The 21,688-nt window shown below is 43.4% G+C and overlaps 1 protein-coding gene across 1 annotated transcript; it reads right to left on the bottom strand.

The window, feature by feature from the left end:
- Positions 1-1,987: 1,987 nt before the first annotated feature.
- Positions 1,988-17,091, bottom strand: LOC128688350 (mucin-2). The gene is made up of 5 exons (XM_053776157.2): positions 16,853-17,091; positions 16,035-16,179; positions 9,844-11,922; positions 5,289-5,516; positions 1,988-2,718 (listed from the first exon to the last, which is right to left on the bottom strand). Exons 2-5 carry the CDS (start codon positions 16,171-16,173, stop codon positions 2,579-2,581), a joined length of 2,586 nt encoding a protein of 861 aa, XP_053632132.2. The 5' UTR covers positions 16,174-16,179; positions 16,853-17,091; the 3' UTR covers positions 1,988-2,578.
- Between the last annotated feature and the right edge of the window lie 4,597 nt (positions 17,092-21,688).

Here is a 21,688-nt window from a genome sequence, read left to right on the forward strand (position 1 = left end):
ATGATGTATACTGTATAATGTATACAGCCTTTGCAGTATGATGTATGGGTCAGTGAATGCTTCTTAGACACTTCTTGTGTGTATGAAGTTGTCAGGTTGTGTTGTATGATGTTCCTGCGCCAAATTACTATTTATTTTTGTCTTATACACTGTGTGAACGAGACAGAAGATTATACAATCATGTAAAATAAATGAGAGAAATACCAGTGTTGTTTTGATTATCATAGTTCATAGGTACTTTTGGGGGCTTCTACTGTGACCCTGTGACTGACAAGGTGCACCTACCCCTGATTATAGGTGAACCGTGCTGAGTAACCTACGAGTCGACATTTAGGCTGTGAAGTTGATGTAGTGAGTCAGTGAGGTGCAGAAGACAGGACGAGACTCATGTCTACACCGTGGGGAAACATCAATGAAGACAAGAGGAGACTCCTGTCAGTTTCGCTCTTGATGTCACTACCACGGAGGAGATACATTCAGAACTGATATATAAGGATTCCTGGAGGAAAAAAATAGTTCAAATTGTCATGATTTATTTAAGAAAGTCACCGACATCTGAGTAGAAAGTGTCTCAAAGTTATTGGAGAATTTTGCTACATAAGCGTGATGCACTGACTTACTTTAAGACTGACTTACTAGAAGAGAGAAGGAACACTACATTAGACATACTGGCTCTCGCTAGACAGGTGAATCATTAGATATATAAGACTCTCAATTTATGCCCCTTCCTACTGTCTCTCTCTTTACTATCTCACTGCCTGGTCACTGGCTGTTTCTCTCCGTTCACTGTCTTCTTTCACTGTCGAGTTACACCTGGCAGGTTACACTCTTACATTCACTGTCTCACTGACTAAATGTGACTACATTTCTCTGTGCCTTGAAGATTAACTGGTTCCCGTCTGTCCTTAAACACACACAGAAACAGGCGGGGCCAGGAGCTGTGAATCGACCCCTGCAACCACAACTAGGTAAGTACACACGCCTGAGTGGGAAGAACACTGAACATCAGACCTACACAACAGCACCTGACATTTGTCAAAGTTTGCCACACTCGTCCATAGAAATCTCTCTGCAGCGAGCCAAGCAACGACACATTTCTTGCTCATGACATGTGTCGGTAGTCCACTTGATACTTCCAAATTATATTTGGATATTATACAGTATGCCGAGTTACTTGTGAGAAATAACAAAAAAAAAATCATTATAGAATAAACATTTCTTTATGAATTAGATTTAAATGGCGATGATGGTAGGGTACCAGGAGGTGATTCAGGTCGTGATGATGTCCATTCCTTCTGGCATGTGTTGTGCGTCGACCAGGCGGAGTCCTCTTCAGTACAGCTTTATGTTAGCGTAGACGATAATGGGAGTTTTTAAGAGTCAGGAGACCTGTGAGTAGTACTGAAGTTGAAAGGCTTAGCACCAGCCACTGGAGAACTATATGCAACGAACAGACTAAGTAGGCGACTGTCTGTTAGGACTGGACAGACTGACGTTAGTGGTAAGTGGTGTGTCGGTACAATCCATCTTCTCCAGTTTGTGAAGGATGACTGTGATGGTGAATCAAGTGCACCTCTGCATATCGAGAAGAGAATCATGGTGAGAGCTTTCCCGCAGTGCTCCTAGTCACTGATAGCATCTAGATTTCCCCTACTTGGCAGACAGCTGCTCACTGTCTGCGAGACAGAAGATTTGACAATGACTTGACAATGGTCCAGGACTGACCGAAACATCATCCTAACATTCCTCTCCCAAGTTCGGGATTTTGGTGAGAAGGAGAGGCATCCTTTTTTGCTGTTTGTTTTTTCTAAGCTCGGGAGTAGGCTGATATTCCTGTTTGTTTACATCATGCTGTGTGCATGGCTCCACCCCGCTGCCAGTCAGGTCGCTCACCTCCTGATGAACCTCGCGAACCACGTGACGTAAAGATGTACAGCGTTTCTGTAGTCATATATATATATTAGACTGAATAATAAAACAATAAAACTTCCACACTAACCTACAGTTTGCAGGTGTAAAGCGTCTAAAGAGATGGAAAGTAGTATCAAGTAAGCAGAACTTCAACTATGTGTGGCAATGGGACCTTAAAATGTGCCTATTTAATAAACATTTCTCGACGCTAGTAAAGACTATGAACCAAAAATTGTGGAATCTGAGGGATTACCAGTGCATTAGTTGCACCAAACAATAAAATATGTAATGCTCATATACATAACTCAACAAAAACTGTGTACTGTCATGTCATCTGCTGGATGCACTGCCAGACGAGTGATACACTGAATATATTCACCAAGATATGTATATCTCCCAGTATATATTTTTTGTTAGATTAATTTAGTACTTATTTAAGAGATTAGCGAATTCTTGAGTAGTTGATTTACAGGTAAAATGCAGCCTTAATGACCTCGAGCAGTAGACAGGCTTGAAACCTAACTAATGAACCCAGTAATGATATTTGGGAAAGTCTCAGAATATCGGCTGCTTCAAGTGAAAGGGGATGTGCAGAGATGGACCTGCAGCCCCCTACAGGAGGGGTCCATGAAGGAAAACAAAGCCGCAGGTAAGCAGGAGAGCAGCTTCAACCATTGAGGAGTTCTAAGAGACTGGCTCTGCTGGAGACGTCTTCACCACGCTTGCAGAAGAAGAGTTCCCGACACACACCCTTGGCGTCCCTGGTGTAGCACTCCCGACACCCTGTCACGTCCAAGATGTTCTTCTCTGTGTACAAACACAACACGAATCTTAAAGAAGTACTTCAAAAAAACATGTTAATAATCTCATTTTAAATTAATTGCAATTCTAAAGACCAATGCGGAAGAGGCTTTTATCGGGACTTTCGTTTTCGAAATGTAATCCCAATAAAAAGATTGTTCTGGATATTGTAACTTTATGTCCGAGTTAAATATCATCTGACTTGAACTGATCTGATCATGCATTGACATCACTTCACCTCCATTCATGTGACACTGAAGAATTTATCATCTATTATTGTCTGTACCCCTAACAACTCTTGAGATTACTGACTTGTCGTTCTCAAAAGAAACTGTCCATCAGACAAAGACTGCAAATGATGCAGTAACGTCTGAGTCAACAATACGTCTCTCAATGTCATTATCAGATCTATACCACAGTCATGACCTGCATGACTATGACATACATGAAAGAACACACCACTGTTTATAAGCACAGCCTTGCTTATCTTGCCCGTTCCAACATACGTCTTGTGTTCAAAAACATTCTGGCTCATATTCCTTCCCGCTTCTCCTACATATTTTTTTCTAGGCAGTAGTTACAGGCAGTTGCTTTGAAAATAGCAAAGCCGCAATGGTCCTTCAGCACAGTTCGGTAAAATAGTGCTATAAAAATAGATTAGTTAATGAGTTATTAGTAATGGATTAGTTAACGAGAATTAATAGCTAATAGATTTGTTAATGAGAGGAACATTTGTTGAGAGTCTAGTAACTATTCCAGAGATTAAACAGTGTTTTTATGAAGTCAAAATAAGCAGAAGAGACATGAGAAGCTTAACTGCTCGCAGGTGACTTAGAATTTAGTCCATCCCAAAGGATTATAACTTGTCTAGAAAGAGCTGAGAAAGTTGGGTAAAGTGGCCTCAGCAAGCTGTTCTGTATTATCCGGCATATAAGGCGCACGAACATATACGACATGACGATGATTCCAAATAGGTGCAACGTAACGTTAGTAAACAACTGCTAAAGTGTAACCCAGAGTCTACCCTTGACCCTTGACCCTTGACCCTGACCTTGAGCATATAAGGCACAGATTGATTTTCCAAGACTTTTTTGTGGGGGAAAAAAAGCACGCCTTACACGGCGGAAAATACGAGAGCTATGGATTGTTACATCCCCGATATTGTGTTTTATTCTCTCGTTATGCACTGTTCCAGCTCTGGTATTGTGTTTTATTCTCTCGTTATGAACTGTTCCAGCTCTGGTATTGTGTTTTATTCTCTCGTTATGAACTGTTCCAGCTCTGGTATTGTGTTTTATTCTCTCGTTATGAACTGTTCCAGCTCTGGTATTGTGTTTTATTCTCTCGTTATGAACTGTTCCAGCTCTGGTATTGTGTTTTATTCTCTCGTTATGAACTGTTCCAGCTCTGGTATTGTGTTTTATTCTCTCGTTATGAACTGTTCCAGCTCTGGTATTGTGCTTTATTCTCTCGTTATGAACTGTTCCAGCTCTGGTATTGTATTTTATTCTCTCGTTATGAACTGTTCCAGCTCTGGTATTGTGTTTTATTCTCTCGTTATGAACTGTTCCAGCTCTGGTATTGTGTTTTATTCTCTCGTTATGAACTGTTCCAGCTCTGGTATTGTGTTTTATTCTCTCGTTATGAACTGTTCCAGCTCTGGTATTGTGTTTTATTCTCTCGTTATGAACTGTTCCAGCTCTGGTATTGTGTTTTATTCTCTCGTTATGAACTGTTCCAGCTCTGGTATTGTGTTTTATTCTCTCGTTATGAACTGTTCCAGCTCTGGTATTGTGCTTTATTCTCTCGTTATGAACTGTTCCAGCTCTGGTATTGTGTTTTATTCTCTCGTTATGAACTGTTCCAGCTCTGGTATTGTGTTTTATTCTCTCGTTATGAACTGTTCCAGCTCTGGTATTGTGTTTTATTCTCCTGTTATGAATTGTTCCAGCTCTGGTATTGTGTTTTATTCTCCTGTTATGAACTGTTCCAGCTCTGGTATTGTGTTTTATTCTCTCGTTATGAACTGTTCCAGCTCTGGTATTGTGTTTTATTCTCTCGTTATGAACTGTTCCAGCTCTGGTATTGTTTTTTCTCTCGTTATGAACTGTTCCAGCTCTTGTATTGTGTTTTATTCTCTCGTTATGCACTGTTCCAGCTCTGGTATTGTGTTTTATTCTCTCGTTATGCACTGTTCCAGCTCTGGTATTGTGTTTTATTCTCTCGTTATGAACTGTTCCAGCTCTGGTATTGTGTTTTATTCTCTCGTTATGCACTGTTCCAGCTCTGGTATTGTGTTTTATTCTCTCGTTATGAACTGTTCCAGCTCTGGTATTCTGTTTTATTCTCTCGTTATGCACTGTTCCAGCTCTTGTATTGTGTTTTATTCTCTCGTTATGAACTGTTCCAGCTCTGGTATTGTGTTTTATTCTCTCGTTATGAACTGTTTCAGCTCTGGTATTCTGTTTTATTCTCTCGTTATGAACTGTTCCAGCTCTGGTATTGTGTTTTATTCTTACCAATCTCGAGAATCACATAGTTACTGCACACACCTCCTTGTACCAGCAGGGCCTCACCTGTGTCCTGACGGAAAAAGTTGTTCTGCAGCTCCTCGTCCGAGATGGCATCGATCAGCTGGTGGAAAGACTGAGGCAACACCAGCAGCAGCACTCCTAGCACCCTCTTGATAAACTGCAGGCGGCGCTGGTGGCGTACAAGGGGACAACCCCCTCCCTGCACTGGCTGCATCTGCAGGATATTGTTCACCATCTCCTTGTTGGCGAACTTCATGCGATCGAGATAGGCTGTGGATAGTGGAAAGGATCTTAGTGAGGTAACCTGTTCTGATGATGGGTGAGACACGTGTGCCACACACAAGGTATCCTTACTTTTGGCTTCATCAACCACGGGGATGAATTACCACCGATAGAGGACTAATGACGCTAGTGAGTCTGTCATCTGACCTCACGTGATTTGAGGAGAGCTTCAAGCATAATGACGCATAATTTAACCTAAATATTTTACTTAACCAAAGGAACCATAACAAAATATAAGAGGTCAGTGTTTCGTTAAGCTGCGAGGAGCCAAGTAAAATACCTATCCATATATAAATTCTTATATATATCTTCATGTGTTTTATATTCTTATAATACTTGCATATGTTTGTGTAGATAGGATTAAGGTGCATTGCTTAAACTACCGACTGCACTTGTTCGCTAGTTCTGCGTATCCTAGTTTGTCCCCAGGTATTCCTCGATTGTTATTGATTTGCCTTTTACTCACACACACACACGCACACACACACACGCACACACACACACACACGCACGCACACACACACACACACACACACACACACGCACACACACACACACACACACACACACACACACACACACACACACACACACACACACACACACACATCCTTTCCTCCTGTGTTCTGTCTCGATCGAGGTACACACTCATGAACTCCTGTTTGCCTCTCAGCGGTGCTTTCTCCTGCAGAATCATTGTTCGGGTTGATTCAAGGCAGAATCAACCCGAACCATGATCCTGCAGGAGAAAGCACGGCTGAGAGGCAAACAGGAGTTCATGAGTGTGTACCTCGATCGAGACAGAACACAGGAGGAAAGGATGATACTGAAAGAGAGAGTGCAAAAACGAAAGGAGGAATGGGAGGAAATGAAAAAGGAGAGCAGAATAACCCAGGAACAGGTGGAATGACAAGCACACCCCCCAGAAACATCTGCAGAAGGACTCCAGCCACGACACCCCCAAGGCAACTGAACAATCCAAACCAACCATCACACACCGATCCCTCTGTTCCCACCCCCCGCACCACAAACCCTACCTCTACAGCAACCCCCTATGGGAGCTCTTCCTCCACCTCCACTGCAACCCCCCACAGGCCCCCACCAGGGCTCCTGCTCTCCCAACCCCAGTATTCCCCCAGGACCACAGTTACAGTATTAGAACAGAAGTTGAAGGTTTGGTACACAAATGCGGATGGATTAACGAATAAATATGAGGAATGGCAAGAAAGAATCAATGAGAAGTCCCTAGACATCATAGCAGTTACAGAAACAAAACTCATGGAGACAATTACAGATGCAATCTTCCCACCAGGGTACCAGATCATGAGGAAAGACACAAGGGGCAGAGGGGAAGGAGGGGTTGCTCAGCTCGTAAAAAAACGATGGAAATTCGAGAAAATGGGAGGCATAAACGAGACAGGAGAAAGGGACTACATAGTAGGTACACTTCAGTCTGGGGAGCACAAGGTGGTCATTGCAGTGATGTATAATCCACCACAGAATTGCAGGAGGCCAAGAGAGGAATATGAAGAGAGCAACAGAGCAATGGTGGACACACTTGCTGAGGCGGCAAGAAGAGCTCACTCCAGCAGAGCAAAGTTGCTGGTTATGGGTGATTTCAACCACAGGGAGATTGACTGGGAAAACCTGGAGCCACATGGGGGTCCCAAAACATGGAGAGCCAAGATGTTGGATGTGGTGCTGGAAAACCTCATGCACCAACATGTTAAGGACACTACCAGAGTGAGAGGGGAGGATGAACCAGCAAGATTGGACCTTGTGTTCACCCTGGGCAGTTCAGACATTGAGGACATCACATATGAGAGTCCCCTAGGAGCTAGTGACCACGTGGTTCTGTGCTTTGAATACATAGTAGAATTGCAAGTGGAGAGAGTAACAAGAGTTGAATGGGAAAAGCCTGACTATAAAAGAGGGGACTACATAGGGCTGAGGAACTTCCTGCAGGAGGTTCCGTGGGACATAGAACTGGCAGGAAAGCCAGTAAATGAAATGATGGAATATGTAACAACAAAATGCAAGGAGGCAGTGGAAAGGTTTATTCCCAAGGGCAACAGAAACAATGGGAAGATCAGAACGAGCCCCTGGTTTACCCGACGGTGTAAGGAGGCAAAAGCAAAGTGCAATAGAGAATGGAAAAAGTACAGAAGACAGCGAACACATGAAAATAGGGAAATCAGTCGCAGAGCCAGGAACAAGTATGCACAGGTAAGGAGGGAGGCCCAGCGACAGTATGAGAATAACATAGCATCGAAAATCAAGACTGACCCGAAACTGTTGTATAGCCACATCAGGAGGAAGACAACAGTCAAAGACCAGGTGATCAGACTGAGGACAGAAGGTGGAGAACTCACAAGAAATGATCAGGAGGTATGTGAGGAGCTAAACAGGAGATTTAAGGAAGTTTTTACAGTAGAGACAGGAAGGGCTGTGGGAAGACAGCACAGAAGGGAACATCAAGAGGGAATATACCAACAAGTGTTGGATGACATACGAACAACCGAGGAGGAGGTACAGAAGCTGCTAAGTGACCTTGATACCTCAAAGGCGATGGGACCGGACAACATCTCCCCATAGGTCCTTAGAGAAGGAGCAGAGATGCTGTGCGTGCCATTAACCACAATCTTCAACACATCCCTTGAAACTGGGCAACTACCTGAGAAATGGAAGACAGCAAATGTTGTCCCCATATTTAAGAAAGGAAACAGAAATGAGGCACTAAACTACAGACCTGTGTCTCTGACATGTATAGTATGCAAAGTCATGGAGAAGATTATCAGGAGGAGAGTGGTGGAACACCTGGAATGGAACAAGATTATAAATGAAAACCAGCATGGGTTCATGGAAGGCAAATCCTATGTCACAAACCTTCTGGAGTTTTATGACAAGGTAACAGAAGTAAGACACAAGAGAGAGGGGTGGGTTAATTGCTTTTTCCTAGACTGCAGGAAGGCCTTTGACACAGTTCTCCACAAGAGATTAGTGTAGAAGCTGGAGGATCAGGCGCATATAACAGGGAGGGCACTGCAATGGATCAGGGAGTACCTGACAGGGAGGCAACAACGAGTCATGGTACGTGAAGAGGTATCACAGTGGGCGCCTGTGACGAGCGGGGTCGTCACAGGTCGTCCCTATTCGCAGATGATGTGAAGCTGATGAGAAGAATTAAATCGGATGAGGATGAGGCAGGACTGCAAAGAGACCTGGACAGTCTGGACATGTGGTCCAGAAACTGGCTTCTCGAATTCAACCCTGCCAAATGCAAAGTCATGAAGATTGGGGAGGGGCAAAGAAGATCGCAGACAGCGTATAGCCTAGGTGGACAAAGACTACAGACCTTACTCAGGGAGAAAGACCTTGGGGTGACCATAACACCGAGCACATCACCGGAGGCACACATCAACCAAATAACCGCTGCAGCATACGGGCGCCTGGCAAACCTGAGAATAGCGTTCCGATACCTTAATAAGGAATCGTTCAAGACACTGTACACTGTGTATGTTAGGCCCATACTGGAGTATGCAGCACCAGTCTGGAACCCACACCTGGTCAAGCACGTCAAGAAGTTAGAGAAAGTACAAAGGTTTGCAACAAGGCTAGTCCCAGAGCTCAAGGGAATGTCGTACGAGGAAAGGTTAAGGGAAATCGGACTGACGACACTGGAGGACAGAAGGGTCAGGGGAGACATGATAACGACATACAAGATATTGCGGGGAATAGACAAGGTGGACAGAGATAGGATGTTCCAGAGAGGGGACACAGGGACAAGGGGTCACAACTGGAAGCTGAAGACTCAGACGAGTCACAGGGACGTTAGGAAGTATTTCTTCAGTCATAGAGTTGTCAGCAAGTGGAATAGCCTAGCAAGTGAAGTAGTGGAGGCAGGAACCATACATAGTTTTAAGAAGAGGTATGACAAAGCTCAGGAAGCAGAGAGAGAGAGGATCCAGTAGCGATCAGTGAAGAGGCGGGGCCAGGAGCTGAGTCTCGACCCCTGCAACCACAATTAGGTGAGTACAATTAGGTGAGTACACACACACACACACACACACACACTAACTAACACACAAACTCGTTGAACGGTGCGAAGACGCCTGTCTGATACTCAGGTCTCTCTCTCTAGTTACAGCCTGAGCCGGGTCTGTCGTGTGTCTGGTGGTTGCAGCACCTGTCTCTGTGTTCTGTCATATACTACTGTGTTTTCCAGGCTCTTGGTGTCTTACTCGAGGTTCTTTGGTCTTCCTGGTTTATTCGATGTCTTAAACGTGACTTAATTGATTTAAGACGGTCTACTTACATTGATTAAGCATCTTCATTATGTCCTGGTCCATGACACTAGGTAGCCAGGTCTCCAATATTACCGTCAGGTCACTGTCCAACTCAGCCAGGGTGGTCATGGGCGTGTCCCGCTGTATACTCTTGGGTGTGGGCGGCAGTGTGGGCGTACTGGAGGCTGGTGGTGGCCTGGAGAGTGTGGGTGTGGGAGGGGGCGTTGATGTGGGAGATGGGGGTAGGAAGGGTGCCGAAAGTGCAAGGAGTGGTGGTGATGGTGGTGATGGTGGTGATGATGATGGTGGTGATTTGATTGTGGGAGACGCTAGTGACTTGGTGTTGTTGGTGCTGTCTGTGTCTGTTGTAGTGTCTGTAAAGGTGTCTAAGGTGGTGTCTGTGGTAGTGTCTATGAGGGTGCCTGAGGTGGTGTCTGTGGTATTGTCTGTGAGGGTGTCTGAGGTGGTGTCTGTGGAAGTGTCTATGAGGGTGTCTGAGGTGGTGTCTGTGGTAGTGTCTATGAGGGTGCCTGAGGTGGTGTCTGTGGTAGTGTCTATGAGGGTGCCTGAGGTGGTGTCTGTGGTAGTGTCTATGAGGGTGTCTGAGGTGGTGTCTGTGGTATTGTCTTTGTGAGTGTTTGTGTCTGTATCTGTGGTTGTGTCTGTGCTTGTATTGGTGTTTGTGTCAGTGGGGGTGGTGTTTGTGTCAGTGGGAGTGGTGTTTGTGTCAGTGACTATGGTGGGGGTGGTGGTGGTGTCTGTGGTTGTGGTTGTGGTGGTGTTGGTTGTGGGAATGTGTGGGATCACTGGGACATTCTGAGGGTTCTCCATTGCGGTGGGACTTAACAAGGGCTTTAACAAGGGCTGCACGGGATACGTGGGTGTTAAGAATGAGGATGAGAGGTGTGTGGGTCTAGCTTGGGTGGAGAAGGAGGAGGAGAGGGGTTTGGGTTTCGCTGGGGAGGAGGAGGATGAGAGGGGTTTCGGTGTAGTTAAGGAGGAAGAGAGGGGTTTGGGTTTAACTTGGGAGGAGGAGGAGAGGGGTTTAAGTGATTGTATGGAGGAGGAGAGGGGTTTGGGTCTAGCTTGGGAGGAGGAGGAGAGGGGTTTGGGCCCAGCTTGGGAGGAGGGGGAGAGGGGTTTAATTGTAGATAGGGAGGAGGAGAGGGGTTTGGGTCTAGCTTGGGAGGAGGAGGAGGAGAGGGGTTTAAGTGTAGGTAGGGAGGAGGAGAGGGGTTTGGGTCCAGCTTGGAAGGAGGAGGAGGAGGAGGAGGAGGAGAGGGGTTTATGTGTAGTTAGGGAGGAGGAGAGGGGTTTGGGTCTAGCTTGGGAGGAGGAGGAGAGGGGTTTAAGTGTAGGTAGGGAGGAGGAGAGGGGTTTGGGTCCAGCTTGGGAGGAGGGGGAGAGGGGTTTAATTGTAGATAGGGAGGAGGAGAGGGGTTTGGGTCTTGCTTGGGAGGAGGAGGAGGAGAGGGGTTTAAGTGTAGGTAGGGAGGAGGAGAGGGGTTTGGGTCCAGCTTGGGAGGAGGGGGAGAGGGGTTTAATTGTAGATAGGGAGGAGGAGAGGGGTTTGGGTCTAGCTTGGGAGGAGGAGGAGGAGGAGAGGGGTTTAAGTGTAGGTAGGGAGGAGGAGAGGGGTTTGGGTCCAGCTTGGAAGGAGGAGGAGGAGGAGAGGGGTTTAAGTGTAGGTAGAGAGGAGGAGAGGGGTTTAAGTGTAGGTAGGGAGGAGGAGAGGGGTTTGGGTCTAGCTCGGGAGGAGGAAGAAAGGGGTTTCGGTGTAGTTAGGGAGAAAGAGAGAGGTTTGGGTCTAGCTTGAGAGGAGGAAAGTAGTTTGGGTCCAGCTAGAGAGGGTAAGAGGGGTTTGGATGTAGCTAGGGAGAGGGGTTTGGGTGTAGCTAGGGAGGGGGATTTGGGTGTAGCTAGGGAAGGGGGTTTGGGTGTAGCTAGGGGGAGGGGTTTGAGTGTAGCTAGCGAGGAGAGGGATTTGGGTGTAGCTATGGAAGAGGAGAGGGGTTTGGGTGCCTTAGGAGAAGGGACACGGGAGGAAAGTCTTGGCACTGACTCTACCAATACTCTGCACTGTCTCATGTCTATCATTCTCTCCATCTCTGAAAGAGGAAAATAAAAAAAAAACAATATTTTTTAATTTAATTCATCATCATCATCATCATCATCATCATCATCATCATCATCATCATCTTTTCCTTTTGCTCTGATCAATAAAACTATTTTGAGTTGACAGGTAGAGAGTTTCAGGTGAGACGACAGACTGACACCTCTCAACAAAATCTTCAGTGACTTTAATAAATACACATAAATTGAATGTACGAGAATAAAATAAAAAAGGTTATGAATATTTTCACAACAGCAGAGATCATTATCGTCCCTTTCTGAAGCTTCGTTTAGTAGTTTGTTCCTTTGTAGGTCTGTTGTTGCATGCCAAAACTGTCCTTGACTCGGTCAACTCCTGCATTCCATGAAGGATCCCAACGGAAATAAGTCACTTTGGCTGATTTTATTTTGGGCAATTATATTGGTGGGTGATTTACACTTCTTTTACTTTATGTATGATAATATGTGTAATTGTATCAATGTGTACCTGTACCTAAATAAACTTACTTAACTCCTTTAACGGTATTTAATGTATTCAAGCCTGGCCACCTACTGTATAATGGAATGTGTCTGAAGCCTGGCCACCTACTGTATAATGGAATGTGTCTGAAGCCTGACCACCTACTGTATAATGGAATGTGTCTGAAGCCTGACCACCTACTGTATAATGGAATGTGTCTGAAGCCTGGCCACCTACTGCGAGTTCTAGAAAATTGTACCCACTCTCCCCACATACATGGCAGGTTAGGCTTCCGCTTTACGTCGATTTCCGATGTAAAGCGGAAATCGACGTAAAGCGAATCACACTTTTTCATTTATATATGCTTCATAACATGTTTACATTATCAATATTAAGTTAGCAATATAACTAGGCATTAAAAAAAAGTAAAATACACATACAGTACACTCATTACTTACCTTAAATTGTTTGTAGTCTTAATGTAGGGTGAGAGTTGTATTTATTGTAGGAAGTCAGGTGTGGTAGCTCGCCAAATATACGTCAAATATACGACTTAATTTAAAGCGCTCCAGATCGATTATTATTATTATTATTACCATTGACATACCTTGTTCAGTGAGTTTGATCATTTCTAATAAATACCCTTAGATGCCATCGTAAACGAGAGATAATGAGTAAACGAGAGGGACACTGAGAATACAGACGAGCAGGAGAACGCATATTAATACCTGTTCACTTACAGTTCATACACGTTCATTTCGCATACGTTTGTGAAGCTTTTACCACAATACAAGCACCTTACATTATGTACAAGTTGTCTTCATCTTGGTGCAGTAGAATAAATAACAGCAATACCCCCGTTCTCACGCAACACCATTTTTAGAGGGAATGAAACTATAAGTGAAGGCATACGAAAGGAATAATTTTCTACAGTTACCCCCAGTAATACTTTTGCGTACGCTCATTATTATTATTATTGAAATTAAGACACATGTGCAACATCTGGGTGTCTTTATTGTAGACGTTTCGCCATCCAATGGCTTTATCAATACAGATTCTAGGACATAACTTGAAGACAGTAGAACTATGTACAGAAGATGAGGTAATCAGTCCCTCAACCTAGGAGTAGGTGCGAAGAACACCGTAGTCGTGGAGATTCTGAAGCAGAAGAAAGGAGCCTGGCGTGTGTGATTTGTAGCCTTGAGAAAAGCTACGGAGATGTTCTGGACACTGAACAATAAGTATGTGTACTACAACTGCGTTACTCTGTCACATTAATATTTTTCACCTCGTAATTCATCCTGGTTTGTTTGTGTTTAAGCGAACAACTATGAAAAATAAGAAGCAGTTACGCATAGCCATTACCCAGTGTTGGGTTTGGTAAGTACCTGGATGGGTGACCGCCTGCTGACTCCAAATACTGTTGCCATCAACCTTTTTCAAGGACCCCATTGGAAATAAGTCACATTGTCTGATTTTTTTTGGGTCATCCTAGGTACCCTACACACTTGCTACTATGTATAATTTATGTAACTGTATATATACCCGTACCCAGGCCCGGTGGCCTGGTGGCTAAAGCTCCCGCTTCACACACGGAGGGCCCGGGTTCGATTCCCGGCGGGTGGAAACATTTCGACACGTTTCCTTACACCTGTTGTCCTGTTCACCTAGCAGCAAATAGGTACCTGGGTGTTAGTCGACTGGTGTGGGTCGCATCCTGGGGGACAAGATTGAGGACCACAATGGAAATAAGTTAGACAGTCCTCGATGACGCACTGACTTTCTTGGGTTATCCTGGGTGGCTAACCCTCCGGGGTTAAAAATCCGAACGAAATCTTATCTTATCTTACTTAAACCGACAGGTACAAAATAGTTTGCCAAATATCCAAAGATCCACAGAAAACCATGTTTATTTTCATGATTAACTAAACTATTTCTGAGTTGCTGCAGATTAAGATTCAAATTTAGGTATTTCATCTCATTATGATACAGTGTTTGTACAGATGTGAATGACGTTTAAGTGATAGGTAAGTAAGTTTCTTTACATGAGTATAATTATCATACATAGCATAAATTACTTAGGATAATCCAAAAAGTCAGACAAAGTGACTTATTTCCACTGTATCAAGTTACAGCAGTCCGAGCAAGTGTTTACAATATTATTTCTAAAATATTTAGTTAGAGATGGAGAATTTATTCGGAGAGTTGGTAGCATCCTCAGGTCACACACTGAGGGGTCCGGGATCGATCCCCGGTACAGGTAAAAATGTTGGGCATGTTTCCTTATACCTGCTGCCCTTGTTTACCTAACGGTAAGTAGGTACCTGGGTGTTAGTTGACTGTTGTGGGTCGCATCCTGGGGGACATGATTAACCTGTTACCCAAAATGCTCTACATAATCAGGGACTTTTTGTATAGTATGCCAATTATGTCAGCTATGTAACAGTTGTGTCATGTACCTGTGGAAATAAAGATTATTATTATTATTATTATTATTATTATTATTATTATTATTATTATTATTATTATTATTATTTTTGTTAACCCAAGACAGTCAGTGCTTCATCGTTTGTCTTATTTCCATTGTGGTCCTTTAATCTTGTCCCCAGGATGCGACCCACAACAGTCAACTAACACCCAGGTACCTACTTACTGCTAGGTGAACCTGGACAGCAGGTGTAAGGAAACATGCTGAACGTTTCACCCGCACCAGGAATCTATCCCAGTGCCTCAGTAAGTGAACTGAGGGACCGGGATGGATTCCCGGTCCCTCAGCTTAACCAAGCCACTAGCACCTTAAATGTAGGCCGGGCCAGGCTAAGCTTATTAAACTATAATAATTATTTATCAATGATTCCAGGTCGCTAATTAGACTCAGTAAAAAACCACACTATTTTAACTGACTTTCTAGAGTTTGTGAAAACAAGGATCCCTTGATCTTTGTAGAGGAGAGGTCAGGTAACAAGCAGAGACGAGCCTCAACCTCAGAGAGAAGGAAAGACGAGGCTTACCCATCGAGCTGGCTGGCTGTTGATGGTCTTGTGAGACTAGTTTCCAAGGGTATACCTGGAGGGTGAAGCCACTTCTGAAACCAGTGGTGGAGGAGTTGATGGAGACTAATACGGAAGGTGTAGTGAATCACTTAACCGTAAACGCCCTTTACCAGTGTAATTTTCTATTCCCTCAATTTCCATACTTAGGTAATACATCACTGCTCTCACATAGTTTGCATTTTATCTTTGCCACTTAAACTTTGGGGCCCAGTCCCTGGACCCCAATGGAAATAAGTCACTCTGTCTGACTGTTTTTGGGTTATCCCAGGTTCTCTACACATATGCTGCTATGTATGATAATTCTATATAACTGTATTTGTGTATACCTGAATAAACTTACTTACTTACCTCTGTAATCTTTTTGCCTACCTCCCACAGGATGGATCTGGGCTGCATAATAAACATATTAAACCAACTAACACTTGTTGAGAAATTTTGCAATTCAGGTGTTGAAAAATGCCAGGGAAAATTTACTCTTTCGGGAGTAAATTTCTCTCTGGTTAAAACCGAACAAACTTACCGATAAAAAAAAAAAAAACGTTTTGTCTAATCATATTTTATACTGACTCACTGTAATTTATTAGCTTATTCTCACCGGGTAGGTGGGTAGTCGGTGCCTGGGGCACCAGCATGATGCCCTGTGTCAGGTGAATGCAGGTAATCGCCAGCAGCAGCATCACCAGCATCAGCAGGTGCTCTGTCACCTGAGTGATGAACCCTGCCTGTCTGTCCATTACCACCTGGAGAAAAACACGTGAAACATAGTTAAGGACATCATACTCAAGGACATCATAGTCAAGGATATCATACTCAAGGACATCATAGTCAAGGACATCATAGTCAAGGACATCATAGTCAAGAATATCATAATCAAGGACATCATAGTCAAGGACATCATAGTCAAGGACATCATAGTCAAGGACATCATCGTCAAGGACATCTTAGCCAGGTCAACATTATCATTAATTTCACTGACAATTCTATATACTAATGCACTCAGTAACTCCAATGGCATCCCACATCCTTTGATATATCTTCTTATGCATTAGGCCTACAGGTACTCTAGGCCTACTACGACTGGAAAATGCTCTACAATTACCACTAATAATAATGAAGTGTATCGTAGGTTTGAAATATGTCTAAATAAACCCACATTGGGGAGGAACACGAAGTGGAAATAATAGCTTTAACAAAGACAACTTGCAGGAGATCCTTTAAGTTGGAACATTTTTCCCCGTTTCACGAAGCGTTGTCTCAACAAGAGCTTGAGCAACCAGAGTCGTTTCCTCATTATTGTCTACAGTACATGCATGTTGGCCAGTATGTACAATATTCATTTTCTCTTGTTTATGTTTCTCCCTGTGTGTTCCTTCCTGCCAATGATGGCCATTATACGTGTGGGTTGCGACGTACCTGTAGTTTCTGTTCGCTCAGATGCTTTTATTTCCCTTTTTTTTTTATTTTCTCAAGACGCTAGTTGTTTAGCGCCTGCAGCAGCCCGGTAGGTAGTCAGGTGGTGTGTGGCAAACACATCTTGGCTGTATAGTGACATTGACACAGCGTCTATGGTGACTGTAACCAGGAAGCTTAGGGACTTGATGTACTCACGCCAGTAGCACCACAGCAATACTGGCTCCACAGCAACACTGGCTCCACAGCAACACTGGCTCCACAGCAACACTGGCTCCACAGCAACACTGGCTCCACAGCAATACTTGGCACCACAGCAACACTGGTTCCACAGCAACACTGGTTCTACAGCAACAGTGGCTCCACAGCAATACCTTGGCACTAGAAACACCTTGACAACACAGCTCCTCCTTAACTCCAAAGCAACACTAGCCTCCACAATGACACTTCCGCACTTCAGTAACACCCTGATACCAAGGCAATATTCTGTCACCGCGGCAACACTTGGCACCACAGAAACACCTTCGTAGCGCAAGAGAAACTTGGGTAGTAGACTGACACCTTGGCACCACAGCGACACACTTCTGGAAGTCAGCTGGGTCTGACGCAACACTCTTAGCTATGAATGAATTCTCTCACACGTAAACAAGGTGCCTTTCTTAGCATGCGGGAGATGCCAGCAAGTTCCTTCCACTCACTCACAAACTAAACTTAATCACGTGGACCAAACAAGCCAAACAATATACCATCTTGAGACTTTTTGTATCATTTATTTAATAAATTACACAAGGGATGCACGGGGTTAGGTGAACAGATACAAGTCCGGGCTGAGCAATGTTTAATGAGAAACCACATGTACGCGATGCGTGTCAAGAAATTACCAAAAAGCTTCGCATCTTTGCTATTAACGTAAGAGCTTAACAGCTTAAATTACAATAAGCTTAAAGCCTGTTTGTGTGTACCTTTAGCCTCGTGTTTTATAATTACTTAAAGGTTAAGTCTAAGAGTAGGTCTATGTAAAAAAAAAAAAAAAATGCGACACGACTTGGATCATTATTAAGACAAACACCAGAGATGAGTTAACAAACTCATCCCGGAAATATTTGTCGTTATTCCATAGTTATGTTTAATTGTATGTATATATATATATATATATATATATATATATATATATATATATATATATATATATATATATATATATATATATAGACTCGCCGGACACAGGTGTATTTGTGGCAGTGAATCGGCAGTCCGATTCGGATACCATGGTCTTGTGTGCCGCAAATGTTAGGAGAAGTATTGCAAGGCATGAAGTGGTTAACAGAATCACCAAGGGAAACTTCACAACAGCCGGATGCCCAGCAATAAGGGAGCCACCTTAACTATGTAGATCTGATGATAACCAGAAGTGTTCAGATGGTATCACCCTTCTAGCCTGGACAGACGGCAAGCAGGTGGTGTGGGACTACATATATACATCCACATTAGATCTACATAAGAGAGTCATCCATTGAGGACACGGCAAATCTCCATGAAGACATAAACCAAGTTTTTCAATGAGCAACAGAGAACAATATGATGTTTAATGAAGACAAATTACAACTACTCCGTTATTGGAAACTGGAGGAAATAATAACTAGAAGTGAGTATACCTGGAGTTTACCTGGAGAGAGTTCCGGGGGTCAACGCCCCCGCGGCCCGGTCTGAGACCAGGCCTCCTGGTGGATCAGAGCCTGATCAACCAGGCTGTTGCTGCTGGCTGCACGCAAACCAACATACGAGCCACAGCCCGGCTGATCCGGAACTGACTTTAGGTGCTTGTCCAGTGCCAGCTTGAAGACTGCCAGGGGTCTGTTGGTAATCCCCCTTATGTGTGCTGGGAGGCAGTTGAACAGTCTCGGGCCCCTGACACTTATTGTATGGTCTCTTAACGTGCTAGTGACACCCCTGCTTTTCATTGGGGGGATGGTGCATCGTCTGCCAAGTCTTTTGCTTTCGTAGTGGGTGATTTTCGTGTGCAAGTTCGGTACTAGTCCCTCTAGGATTTTCCAGGTGTATATAATCATGTATCTCTCCCTCCTGCGTTCCAGGGAATACAGGTTTAGGAACCTCAAGCGCTCCCAATAATTGAGGTGTTTTATCTCCGTTATGCGCGCCGTGAAAGTTCTCTGTACATTTTCTAGGTCGGCAATTTCACCTGCCTTGAAAGGTGCTGTTAGTGTGCAGTAATATTCCAGCCTAGATAGAACAAGTGACCTGAAGAGTGTCATCATGGGCTTGGCCTCCCTAGTTTTGGCCTCCCTAGTTTTGTGAAAGACCTGGGAGTGGTAATGTCTGAGGATCTCACATTCAAGGATCACAACAATGCCACTATCACATCTGTGAGGAAATTGATAGAATGGATAATGAGAACATTCAAGACAAGAGATGCTAAGCCAATGATGATCCTTTTTAAAGAGCTTGTTCTCTCTAGGCTGGAATGCTGCTATACACTGACATCTCCATTCAAGGCAGGTGAAATTGCAGATCTAGAGAATATACAGAGAACCTTAATTGCATATATAAGTTCCATCAAACACCTTGACTACTGAGAACACTTGGAAGCGCTTGACTTGTACTCACTGGAGCGCAGGCGAGAGAGATGCATCATAATCTACGCTTGGAAGATTCTGGAGGGACTGGTTCCTAATCTGCACACAGAAATCACTCCCTACGAAAGCAAAAGACTTGGTAGGCCATGCAACATACCTCTATTGAAAAGTAGGAGTGTCATTAGTACACTAATAGAAAACACAATAAGTGTCAGGGGGCCAAGACTGTTCAACATCCTCTCACCAGCCATAAGGGGAATTACCAATAGACCCCTGGTTGTCTTCAAGAGGGAGCTGGACAGATACCTAAAGTCAGTACCGGATCAGCCGGGCTGTGATTCTTACGGTGGACTACGTGCGGCCAGCAGTAACATCCTTGTTCATCAGGCCCTGGTCCAACGGGAGGTCTGGTCATGGACCCAACCGCGGGGGCGTTGATCCCTGAATACCCTCCAAGTAGACTCCAGGTAGATACCTTTCTCCAATACACCAGGGAGGAAGGAGGGGCAGCCGCCAGCTCCAGGAAGTCCCAAAAGACTAGAAAATCCACTGAACATGCCCATCATTATATATTCGTTCCCATAGGCTCAGAGACCCTTGACTCATGGGCAGAGAGTGCATCTAAGCTCCTTAAGAAGCTAGGCAAATGACTCATCAGGGTAACTAGGGATACCAAGGTGGCTAGTTTTCTGTTTCAGGGACTCAGCGTTGTGGTTCAGAGGGGTAATGCCTTCTGCATCCTGGACACGCTCCCCAGCTCTGAGGAGCTGAATGAGATTTTTGCATTTTAATCTGCGACAAAAACTTATACCTGTATATGCCAGCAATATATCCTTTTAAGTCTTGTGTATTATGTTACGTAATAAAATATACCTATTAATAAAAAATTATTAAAAGAACGGGTGGTAGGGGAAGTGGAATACTCAAATGGCTTCAGGAAGAAATACAAATATTTTTCCTTGAAGCCTTTTAATTCACTTTTCTGAGACAATGGCTCCCAAAATTTAAACTAGAGGTGGACCCCATCCTCACTTAACGTCGTTTCGTTCAACATCGTTTCTTTATAATCTTGATAAGGAATGAAAATTCCCGGCCACGAATAGAAAATATGGACAGACTAGCATCGACCTGACTCTCCTTCTTCACTAATGACCGTACAAATGAAAGTTTTAAGTTTATTTGAAGATCTAAAGAAAAAAAACAGCGTTCTGGTACACAAAGTGAAACCTTCGTGGTAAATCTTGTTTGGTTTAAACGTTTTAAAAAAGTTTAAAACTGTATAATATATAAATAAGAGGAGAGTCTGTAAGTGCTGACGCAGAACCTGTCAAGTTCCTCCCTTATGGCTCTTTGTATTCTTTATTTATGACATGTATCTTGTTTCTTATACACTTCTGAAAGTCATGTGCCCCTCAAGGGAGGTTCCTTGATGCTGGTGAGGGGCTCTTGATCTAGGGAATTGGATCTGTGCTCCAGTTCTATGAATTGAGCCTGAATACCTTCCACTCCCCCCACATGCGCTGTATAACCCTACGGGATTAGCGCTTCCCTGTGATTATAATAATAATAATAATAATAATGAAAGTCTTGTGATACCTAAAATAATATAAATGTCAATAATATATATATATATATATATATATATATATATATATATATATATATATATATATATATATATATATATATATATATATATATATATATGCAATAAGATCACAGTAAACAGGTGATTTCAAAATATGCAAAACAACCACTCTGAAAGAATAGAGAAATTCCAAGCGCTTTCGTGACTACTCACATTATCAAGGAACTATGATAGTTCCTTGATAATGTGAGTAGTCACGAAAGCGCTTGGAATTTCTCTATTCTTTCAGAGTGGTTGTTTTGCATATATATATATATATATATATATATATATATATATATATATATATATATATATATATATATATATATATATATATATATATATATATATATACTATATATATACACTATACAGAGTTAAATCGGAGGCTGCCATAGTGAAGAGCTCTGTTCCACAAGGCACAGTACTCGCCCCCATCTTATTCCTTATCCTCATATCAGACATAAACAGAGATATACACCACAGCACCGTATCATCCTTTGCGGATGATACTAGGATCTGCATGAGGCTGTCATCTGCTGAGGACGCGGTTAACCTCCAAGAAGATATAAACAAAGTTTTCCAGTGGGCAACGGTAAACAATATGATGTTCAA

Source organism: Cherax quadricarinatus, chromosome 19, assembly GCF_038502225.1.
Source record: "Cherax quadricarinatus isolate ZL_2023a chromosome 19, ASM3850222v1, whole genome shotgun sequence".
In the NCBI taxonomy this organism is placed as follows: domain Eukaryota; kingdom Metazoa; phylum Arthropoda; class Malacostraca; order Decapoda; family Parastacidae; genus Cherax; species Cherax quadricarinatus.